The 11,251-nt window shown below is 55.1% G+C and overlaps 1 protein-coding gene across 1 annotated transcript; it reads left to right on the forward strand.

Annotated features, from left to right (window-relative positions):
• Positions 1–9,431: 9,431 nt before the first annotated feature.
• Positions 9,432–10,907, forward strand: LOC127333307 (AAA-ATPase At3g50940-like). Its single transcript, XM_051359692.1, has one exon. It carries the CDS (start codon positions 9,432–9,434, stop codon positions 10,896–10,898), a length of 1,467 nt encoding a protein of 488 aa, XP_051215652.1. The 3' UTR covers positions 10,899–10,907.
• The last annotated feature ends 344 nt before the right edge of the window (positions 10,908–11,251 follow it).

An 11,251-nucleotide genomic window follows, 5' to 3' on the forward strand; every position in this document is an offset into this window, starting at 1 on the left:
CGTCGTCTACAAGATCGGTGGTGACCCTAGTGACTACCAGTTCTTGCCTGAGGCGCCTAAGGAGATCCCTCACGGGTACACGTGCACGTATGTGCCAGATTGTGGTAACTGGGCGCTCACAAACCAGGCCACAACATCAGGGACTTCTGGGAAAACAGGAGGGACGTCAGCGACAGAGCTTGAGAAGCAGACGTGGCTAACTAAGTACGCCACCCCGACGAACCTCCAGAGCTCAGCTCCTGCAGTTGGCTCAGAGCTGGAAAAGCAAACATGGCTGGCTAAGTATGCCACCCCGGTGAATCTTCAGAATTCAACTCCTGCGGCCAGCACAGCGGATCAGATCAGTACCATACTGAGAGACCAGTTCGGCATGGTGCCGAAAAGGAGGGCAATCGGCTATTCCAAGCCGTACCCCGACGACTACGAGATGATCCCGCTACCACCCAAATATCGGCTCCCTGATTTCTCCAAATTCAGTGGATCAGATGGTTCCAGCTCCATCGAGCACGTGGGCCGATATTTGGCGCAACTAGGACCGGCTTCAGTGTCGGATCAACTACGTGTGAGGCTCTTCTCACAGTCCCTCACGGGATCGGCTTTCGGGTGGTACACCTCGTTGCCACCAGACTCCATCCGGACTTGGAAGCAGTTGGAAGAACAGTTCCATATGCAGTACCATTCAGAGGCTTCCGAGTCTGGCATTGCCGATCTAGCACAACTACGTCAGAAGCGCGGAGAAACTGTGACAGAATACATCCAGCGCTTCAGGAATCTTAGGAACCGATGTTATTCGGTTCGTATAACTGAAAAGGAAGCAGTCGAGTTGGCAGTAGCGGGCCTCGCAACACCGCTCAAGGACCTGGCCTCCCCAGCAGACTACCCCTCACTGGCGCACATGGTTCAGAAACTATCGGCATATGAACAGCGCCACCCGGACCTGTACCAAGACAAGTTCAAGCGTGCAGTAGTCCTGGTCGATGCAGAGGAAGACGAAGTTCCTGTGGGAGATCAAGAGGTAGCAGTGGCTGAATGGACTCGGGGAGGAACCCCCGTGTCCTGCAAATGGGTAAAGCCACCAGGCCCGCCCCGGGGGTTTGATTTTGACGTGACCAAGACTGAGCAAATCTTCGACCTCCTGCTCAAGGAGAAGCAGTTGACGATTCCTGAAGGTCTCAAATTCCCCACGGTGCAAGAGCTGAACGGAAAGCCATACTGCAAATGGCACAACTCGCTCTCCCATGCCACCAACGACTGCAGGGTATGGCGTCAGCACATCCAAGCGGCGATAGAAAAAGGGCGTTTAATTTTCAACCAGTACGCCATGAAGGTCGACACCCAGCCCTTTCCCGCCGTTAACATGGTAGACTGCACTTACCCTGGAGATTGCCAGCCAGGATCCTCGTTCAGCATCAACATGGTAGGACCTGGGCACCACTCTGGCAAAGATGTAGACGAGGGCAGCTGCTCTCGTAGCAAAGACACAGAGGAGGCCGCTCCACGCGATCGGCTCCGTCATGATGGCAAGCGCTACGTCACAGAGGGAGAAGTGAAGAACATGAGATATCAGCGACCCCTCTCTGATCACCTCCTCAACAAGTATGTGAGTCAGTATGACCAACGCCGACGGTCCAGCTATGATGATGAAAGAGATCGTCTGGCTAGAGAAGCCAGAAGACATCGTCGGCATGATCACGATGAGGAGGAGCACGAGCGCCGTGCCAAAGGAGAATTAAGGGAGCAAGACGACAACGACAGGCACTGGGACTGCCCCTTCTTTAGACACTGTTGGGATTCAGGAATGAGCCGATTGCCCACAATCGGCAATTGCCCAGAATGCAACCAGAAGAAGAAGGAGGCAGCCAACGTGTCTGTGTTCAAGCGCCTAGGGCCTCTCCCGCCACAAAGCAAACGTGCTGAGTCACCTCGTTGGGCAGATCTCGAGGATTCAGAAGACGAGGGAGAAGAAGAAGAAGACAGGTACCACCGGCCAAGGTGGTGCCCTGATGGACTCAGCCGTTCACAAAAGCGCAGGGTTCAGCGATTGCGCGGCCTGGAGGAAGCCGAAAGGTTATACTTGCATACGTTAAGGAAGGCACGACCTGATCTGGCTGCGAAAGTTCAGGGAACCCTGGATGAGGAGGGTCGTCCACGGAAAATGAAGTGGCGTCCCAAGCAAAGGAAAGCCGACGATGAAACATCGGCTGGTACAAACATGGTGCTCGTCCTTCCGACGGAGCTTAGTGCTCCACGATTCTACGATGCACTCAAGGTGGACGACAGCAGGCGCATCAAGTCAGAGGTTGGGCTGGTTCTATCCACCAGCCTGACCGAGTAGCAAGAACAAACCAATGAGCAAACGGGGCGAGGCTGATCCTTGGGATCGGCCCCAAAAAATTATGAAGGGGCATTGCAGAACCTTCAGTCAGCGCTTCAATTGATATGGAGGCCGATTCCAGCAATCGGCCAAAATTATCTTCACCACATATTGCTGCTTGTGTTCAACATCAATCTATTGGGCAGCGGCCACGTCGGCGGATGAAAGTCAGCACGAATCCTCGCGGAGCCGACGTGCAAGTGCAGTGCCCTGGCTAACCATAAAAGCCGATATCTGCAGTCATCTGGCAGATTCGGCTCGGGGGGCATATAGTCAGATGAACATGTACAGATAAACATGTGTAAACATGCGTGCAGTGAAACATTAGGGGCCGATTAGGAAAAATCGGCCAGTAAAAAAAAAATTTACATAACAGACAGCCGATGGAAGGGGCATCGACTTTAGAATTGAGAAGCAACCGATGCGCGGACATCGACTCTAGTACAGTTACACAAAGACCAAGACCTACTGGTTATGTGCTCAGGGCTCACATGGACGCCAAGATGGTTTCCGGCTTAGGGTCATTTGCAACATCGTCGTTCAGCGGAAGAAAGCTGATCAATGACCTGTGCATCCTCGCCGGTATTCTCGCCTTGATTAAGGCTCGGGGGGCAGTTAACTTGGTAGATGCTCTGATTTGGGAGCTGATTGGAGTCGCATCGACTGACCCTACATTGTGATCTTCTCTGAAGTAGTAAGGTGTTGCAAAAGAAGACTACTGAAGCTATGGAGAGGAATCGGAAAAGAAGGCCGTCGGCTTTTACAGGTTTTGGACTGTCCTGTCGCTGCAAGAGAAGGAAAGGGACTGGATTTTCAAAATAGCCGATGAGTAGTCATCGGCTAAGGGATTGCGAAAAATTATGGTCAGATATCAAATCGCAGCCTGAAATTGAGAAGTGCTTGACCGACGGGCTAAGCGGCATGTGAGTCCGGCTTCACGGGCGTCCAAAGAAAAGAAATCCGATACGTTGCTATCGGTCTTGGCATGACAGGCGGAAGGAATGAAATTGGATTAATTGAAAGATAAATTGAAAGAACAATTTTCATTAATTCAAAGGAGCGGCTTTACAAGAAAGAGCCGATGGCTCTCAAAAGAGGGATCTGGTGCCTAGTGCACTGCTACTACTAGTCCTATTCTACTAGCCGTCGCTGTCCTCGTCATCACCGCCGTCGATGTTGTCGGCGCTGCTCCCAGGAAGCTCCTCGTCGCTGCTGCCCCAGCCCTTGGCTGGAGCCTCGCCCTCCTCGTCATCATCATCATCCTCGCTGTCCGCCCAGGAGCGGAAGCGCTTGGTCGGCGGATACCCGATGGAGGAGGAGGATTCATCCTCCTCCTCTTCCTCCTCGTCATCATCATCGTCTTCGCTGTCCGCCCAAGCGCGGAATCGCTTGGCCGGCAGAAGCTTAGCGGGGGAAGAGGGGCCGCCCTCCTCTTTTTCTTCTTCTTCCTCTACTTCTTCCCCCTTCCCGTCGGGGGAGGTGGGTTTCGCCCAAGAATGGAGGTCGTCTCCACTTTCGTTCATCAGCTCCCCATCGATGAGGAACTTGAGGTCCTCTTCCCCATCGGTCAGAGGCAGGTCGCTCTCTGGCGCGTGATCGGAGTTCCACTCCGGCTCGCTTGAGGAAGAGGATTGGAGAGAGACGGAAGACGAGGAAGAAGACGACATGGCTGAGGGAGAAGAGGGTTTTTTGGTGCCGATGGCTGGAACAGAGGAAGGGGATGAAGAGGGCTAATCAGTCGGCACGGTTAAATAATGAGAAGCCTGGTGGAAATTAATGCCATTGAAGTTTCCGAGGAGGTGATGCCAAAGCTATCGAATTTTGCAGAGAAGCTGGAAAGACAAGGCATCATGATGAGAATACTGCAACAGGTCTGCTCTGCCACGACATGACCCTTCGAAGGAAAAACAGAGTGGTTTTGAAATTATCATTGCCAAAACCAGGGGGGCATGTGTTATCACCAGATTTTGGACAAATCAGGAGGTGGGCCGTAAGGGAGATGGGCTTGGAAGATTACACGTAGAAGATCTCTGAAACGGCCTTGCACGAAGAGTTTGGGCTAGATTGCCCGTGTATCTTTAATTATAGCAGATTGTATCTTAGATTAAAAGTTAGAGTTTGTATCGTGCACGGTGGGGATTATTCCCACGTTAGAAAGTCCCCTGGACTATAAATATGTATCTAGGGTTTATGGAATAAAACAACAACCAACGTTCAACCAACAAATCAATCTCGGCGCATCGCCAACTCCTTCGTCTCGAGGGTTTCTACCGGTAAGCAACATGCTGCCTAGATCGCATCTTGCGATCTAGGCAGCACAAGCTCCACGTTGTTCATGCGTTGCTCGTACTGAAGCCTTGTTGATGGCGAGCAACGTAGTTATCATAGATGTGTTAGGGTTAGCATAGTTCTTCGCGTAACATGCTATCGTAGTGCAACCCTTGCATGTCTAGCCGCCCTCACACCTATCTTAGGTGTGGGGGCGGCACCCCGCTTGATCATTATTTAGTAGATCTGATCCGTTACGATTGCTCCTTGTTCTACAAGGATTAGTTTAATATCTGCAATAGTTAGGCCTTACAAAGGGGTGGAGGATCCAGCGGCACGTAGGGTGTCGTTCGCTAGCCCTAAACAGGATGTTCCGGGGATCAACCTCGTGTTGGTTTTTAGGCCTTGTTTAGGATCGGCTTACGATCACCGTGCGTGGCCGCGAAGCCCAACCGTGAGTAGGATGATCCGATTATGCGGTGAAAACCCTAAATCGTCGTAGATCTCATTAGCTTTATCTTGATCAAGCAGGGCCACCATATATTCGTGCACCTCGTACGAATCATGGGTGGATCGGCTCCCTGAGCCGATTCACAGGATAACCTGAGAGCCGATCGAGGCTCGTATTTAATGTTTACGTGTATGCCATGCAGGAAACTAAGCAAGGCATCTCCATCACCTTCCTGACCAGGTATAGGTCAGGTGGCACGCCCTTGCATCAGCATCGGACGTGTGACCAGAAGGCTTTGCGGGCCGTCGCTCGGAGGGACCTCGGCCAGCCGCAGCCCTAGGTTGTTCCCGGCTCTACGGTGTTGCCCGTCGCTGCCCGCTGGTGGGTTTCTGACATCAACAGGTGTACCACCCGAAAGCCGATCCTGTGAGGGACTGTGCGAAGAACCTCACACGTAATGGGTCTGATGCTGAGATCGTGCCCAACTGCGCCAAATATCGGCTCACAAGCTCGATTGAACTGGAGCCTTCTGACCCGCTAAACTTGGAGAATTCAGGGAGCCGATATTTGGGTGGTAGTGGGATCACATCTTACTCGTCGGGGTACGGCTTAAAATAGCCGATCGTCCTCCTTTTCGGCACCATGCCGAACTGGTCTCTCAAGATTGCACTGATCTGATCCGCGGTGTTAGCTGCAGGAGTCGAGCTTTGAAGATTCGCTGGAGTGGCATACTTAGCTAGCCACGCTTGCTTCTCAAGATCTGAGCTAGCTGCAGGAGTTGAGCTTTGAAGGTTTGTTGGAGTGGCATACTTAGCTAGCCACGCCTGCTTCTCAAGATCTGATCCAGAAGCCCTTCCTGCTGTTCCAGAAATCCCTGCTGTTGCAGTCTGGTTCATGAGTGCCCAGTTACTGCAGTCTGGCACATATGTGCACGTGTATCCGTGCGGGATCTCCTTAGGCGCCTCATACAAGAACTGGTAATCACTAGGATCGCCACCGATCTTGTAGACGATGAATGCCGGTGAACTCGGCACTTCTGGTGCTGCCAGCGCGAATGGCAGCTGTGGTCGGGTCTGGAGTGGTATCTCTCCTTGGTGAGTCCCTAGAGCAGGTCCTGGCGGGGAGTACTGATGCTTCATGATTTCCTGGACCACGAGAAGCGCGACATGCTCCAAGGCGTTCACCAGGCTCTCAGAATGGCGGTGTAGCGAATGAGCTACCATGTGATTAACCTCCTGACGCAGAGACCTGGTGCGTTCTTCTGAAGGGGTAGACAGATCCACTCCATCGAGTGTGCCTTCAGGTGAGAACCCTTTCCACCTGATGCCGTGAGAGCGGGTCCTCTGGAAAGAGCCGATGAGGTCGGCTTCGAAGAGAGCTTTGACATCGTCATACTTCTTCTTGAGCTCCTCCGTTAGATCCTCGTACGTGACTGGATCTTCCGCCATCTCTGATGCGGATGATGATGCAGTTGATGTCGAAGACTGTCCCACCGGGCGTGCTAGAATGTGTTGGCGTCCAAAACCCACCGGCGAGTAACGACGGGCAACACGTAGAGCCGGGAGGCTCCCAGAACTGCGGTTGGCCCTGGTCCCTCATGCGACGGCCCGCAAAGCTCCGGCACGCACGTCCGATGCTGGTGCAAGGGCGTGCCACCTGACCTATACCTGGTCAGGAAGGTGATGGATTGCTTCGCTTAGTTTCCTGCATGGCATACACGTAAACATTAAATACGAGCCTCGATCGGCTCTCAGGTTGTCCTGTGAATCGTCTCAAGGAGCCGATCCACCCATGATTCGTATGAGATCTACGATAACATGGTGGTCCTGCTTGATCAATACTAAGTTAACACGATCTACGACGATGTAGGATTTTCACCACATAATCGGAACGTCCTACATGTGATTGAGCCTGGCAGCCACGCAAGATGATAATAAACCATCCCTAGACAAGGCCTAAAAACCAACATGGAGTTGATTCCCGGAACATCTTCTCTAGGGCTAGCAAACTACACCCTACGTGCTACTGGATCCTTCAACCCGTTTGCAAGGCCTAACTATGTAGATATTAAACTAATCCTTGAAGAACAAGGAGCAATCGTAACGGATCGGATCTACTAAATAACGACTAAGCAAGGTGCCACCCTTGCACCTCAGATCGGTACGAGGGTGGCTAGATGTCTAGGGATAGCATAGGTAAAAGCATGTATAAAGGTAAAACAATGCTAACCCTAACACATCTACGATAACTACGTTGCTCGCCATCAACAAGGCTTCAGCACGAGCAACGCACGAATAACGAATAAACGTGATACTGCCTAGATCGCAAGATGCGATCTAGGCAGCATGGTGCTTACCCGGAAGAAACCCTCGAAACAAGGGGTGGCGATGCGCCTAGATTGGTTTGTTGTGAACGTGATTGTCCTCTTTCTCAATAACCCTAGATACATATTTATAGTCCGTAGACTCTCCAACGTGGGAATAATCCCAACCGTGTACGAGCTAAACTCCTTTAATCCTAACCGACACGTATCCTACTATGTTTACAGATACACGGGCAATTTAGCCCAAACTCTCTATACAAGGCCTATTCATGAATATTTTCTATGTATATTTGTTAAGCCCATCTCAATCACGGCCCACCTCTGATCCGGTTAAATTCCGGTGATAACAGCATTACGCCGCCGTCGTCGAGACCGCGAGGTCTAGGGTTTTCACCCGGAGCCGTACCGCGGGGAGGGTACCCACAACGACGCCCCCAAGAGGGTTACGACACCCGCGGGCATCGCCGTCGTTGGCGCCTCGGCGCTGAGCTTTCGCCCGGAAGTAGCCTCACACCACGCCCGAGAACTTAGCCGCCCGCTGCCCCCTAGGAAGGTTCCCAAACCACGATCTGGGAGCTGCCACAGCCGAAGTGCCGCCAACACCAGGATCTTCCGCCGTCCGCTCCACGCCATCCTCATGGCCGAAGAGTGAGACCACCACCACCGCAACGTTGCCCGCCGTAGAGCCAACCGCGCAGTCCACCTTCCAGGGCCGCCGCCCCGGCATCCCACGAATCTCGAGCCCATGGCCTAGCCACAACACCGCAAGGCCGGCGGACTGGACATGGCAGGCCGACACATAGCCAACAGCCAACAGGCCAACGGCAGCCAGGGAAGGGGATCCGCCCTCCGCCACGCGTGGTGACCGTCGTCCGGACGCAGTAGCACTACCAATTAGGCCAAGATCATGCCCAGCCGCCTGCTAGGTCTCGATCAAGTCCCATTAGCTGTGCCGCCACGCTGCTACACCCATGCCGCCTAAGCCATATCTGCAGCTCCGTCCCAAACCTAGCCAAGTCGCCCCCAACCTAACCGCAATGTGTTAGCCAGGTACCATGCGCAGCGTCCCCGCGACCTCACTTCCCGCAAGACAGCCATGGCCAAGGCCGCACACCGCCGCAAAGAAGCACCCTCGCCGCAACGCCCGGGGACATCACCGCGCCGTTACCGACACTGCCACGCCGCCGATCGAGCCGGTCACTTTGTCGGCATCCAAGATCGCGCCTTTGAATGGCAGCAAGGCATCCCAACGACCTTCCCGGACGAGAGAGGGGTCGGACGCCGCGCTGCCAGGGCCGTCGGATCTGGGCCCGCCTAGCCCAGACCTAGCACGAGCAGCAGTGCAACAAGGGGACCGCCCCGCCGGCTGGCCGTCTCGAGACCCTCCTGGCCCTGGACAAGGCCCGCGGTGCCCAGATCGGAGCCCAGCTGGCCCCAATCCGGGACGCACCGCCAGCAGGCCCCCTCCGCCGTCGCCCTCCGCTGCCGCCCATGGACACGCACCGCGCCCGCCACCGCCTCCGCCTGGGACCGCCGCCGTCACGCCCTGCCACCACCGCCGCCAGCCGAGCCTGCCCCGCGCAGACTCCCTCGCGCGCGGGTGAGAGAGAACCCACCGCCGCCGGCACCGCGCGGGCTTTGCCCGGCGGCGCTCGCCGGCGGCGGCGGGGGAGGAGGGGAGGAGGAGGGGTGGCGGCGCGGTTGGGGCTAGGGTTCGCCCCGGTCGCCCGCGGGGGACGACGCGGAGCGATACCGTTTCGCGTTTCCACGTACGTACTTTCCTGATGATACTATTGTCGACGACTGTCGGCTCAAGGAGATCGTACCTAGTACTATATCCGATACCGACTAGAACTTCTCTTTTTTTTACATGGATACCGACTAGAACTTGGGGGGTCGAGTTCAAGTAGGATCTGTAAACTTATTAGGTTCTGCGACTTGATCTGCAGTATAAGACACCGGGGAAGGACGCCGGCAACACGAAGCGACGGAAACTGAAGCAAATTAGGGTAGCCATGGATTACTTGCCATCGCCATTGGCGGGCATGGCGTCGTCGGCGGAGGGGGCAAAGGTTCTGAACGCGTACAAGGAGGCGCTCGCCACTGCGGCCTCGGTGAGCGCTTACGCCATGCTTGCGCGCGGCATAGCACGGGAGCTCGTCCCCGAGGAGCTGCGGGCGGCGGTGCGCTGGGGCGCGTCCTTCGTGCGCTCCCGCCTCGGGACCCGCGAGAAGGAGCGCCACACCATCATCATCCGCCGCACCGTGGACAAGAACCACTGCGCCCCCTTCGACGACGGATCAAGCCTCTTCGAGGCGGCGCGCACGTACCTGGCCACCAAGATCAATCCGCGCGCCGTGCCCCGGCTCCGCATCTCGCGCTCCCCCCTCATTGAGCCCGACGGGACCTGCAGCTGGCGCACGCTCCTGAGCATGGAGGATGGGGGCTCAACCACAGACGTGTTCGAAGGCGTTGAGTTCTGCTGGATGTACATGGACGCTGGCGGTGGCGGCGACAACGGCAATAGGGGCCAGGGCGGCAGCGAGTCCTTGGAGCTCAGCTTTGACGCGGAGCACGCGGATATGGCGCTCGAGAAGTACGTGCCCTTCATCATGTCCGCGGCGGAGGAGCTGCGACGGCAGGACCGCGCGCTCAAGATCTTCTTGAACGACGGGGGGGCGTGGCAAGGCATCAACCACCACCACCCAGCCACGTTCGACGCGCTCGCCATGGACTCGGAACTCAAGCAGTCCGTCCTCGACGACCTCGACCGGTTCCTGCAGAGGAAAGAGTACTACCAGCGGATCGGCAAGGCGTGGAAGCGCGGCTACCTGCTCTACGGCCCCCCGGGCACCGGCAAGTCAAGCCTGGTCGCCGCCATGGCTAACTACCTCCGTTTCAACCTCTACGACCTCGATCTCTCCGGGGTGTTCAGCAACTCGCACCTGCAGAGGCTCCTCATCGACATGCCCAACAAGTCCATCCTCGTCATCGAGGATATTGACTGCTGCTTCGACACCATGTCGAGGGAAGGTCGCAATGAAGACACGTACGATGACTACCACACGGGAGCTTACCAGCACGAACGCAAGATAACACTGTCGGGCCTGCTCAACTTCATCGACGGGCTGTGGTCGACAACCGGCGAGGAGCGCATCATAGTCTTCACCACCAACTACAAGGACCGCCTCGACCCGGCGCTGCTGCGGCCGGGACGCATGGACATGCATGTCTACATGGGCTACTGCGGCTGGGAGGCGTTCAAGACGCTGGCCCGGAACTATCACCTCGTCGATGACCACCCTCTGTTCCCGGAGATACAGGAGCTGCTTGCGGTGGTGGAGGTGACGCCGGCCGAGGTGTCAGAGATGCTGCTAAGGAGCGAGGATGTCGATGCTGCGCTAGGGGTGCTTATGGAATTCCTCCAAGGAAGGAGACACGCACCAGATGAGGCAAAGCACAACCATGACGAGGCACGGTAGCTAGCAGAGATGGCAATGTTGTGAATTGTGATCGATCATTATTGCTAATTTTTGCGCAACTTGTTTTTTCGTCCAATCAAGCTACCTTTTGCTAGTTCTAGGTCTACTTAGAATTTTAAGTTGGTTCTATGCCGACTCTAGAACAAGTTGTGGAATTGAAAAAAGATGTGTAACCCGGTTGTATAAACTATACATACACATGAGATTGGGTGGTAGTCATCTCGCCGGAAATTAAGTTAGTTCTAGGTTGACTGAAAACTAGCCACGTCCATTAAGCTAGATCAACCTCCTCCTTTTATTACCGACTCATTGTTGTCCCGTAATCACGAAGCTTGGTCGTCCCTATCCCCCGC

Source organism: Lolium perenne, chromosome 2, assembly GCF_019359855.2.
Source record: "Lolium perenne isolate Kyuss_39 chromosome 2, Kyuss_2.0, whole genome shotgun sequence".
Lineage (NCBI taxonomy): Eukaryota > Viridiplantae > Streptophyta > Magnoliopsida > Poales > Poaceae > Lolium > Lolium perenne.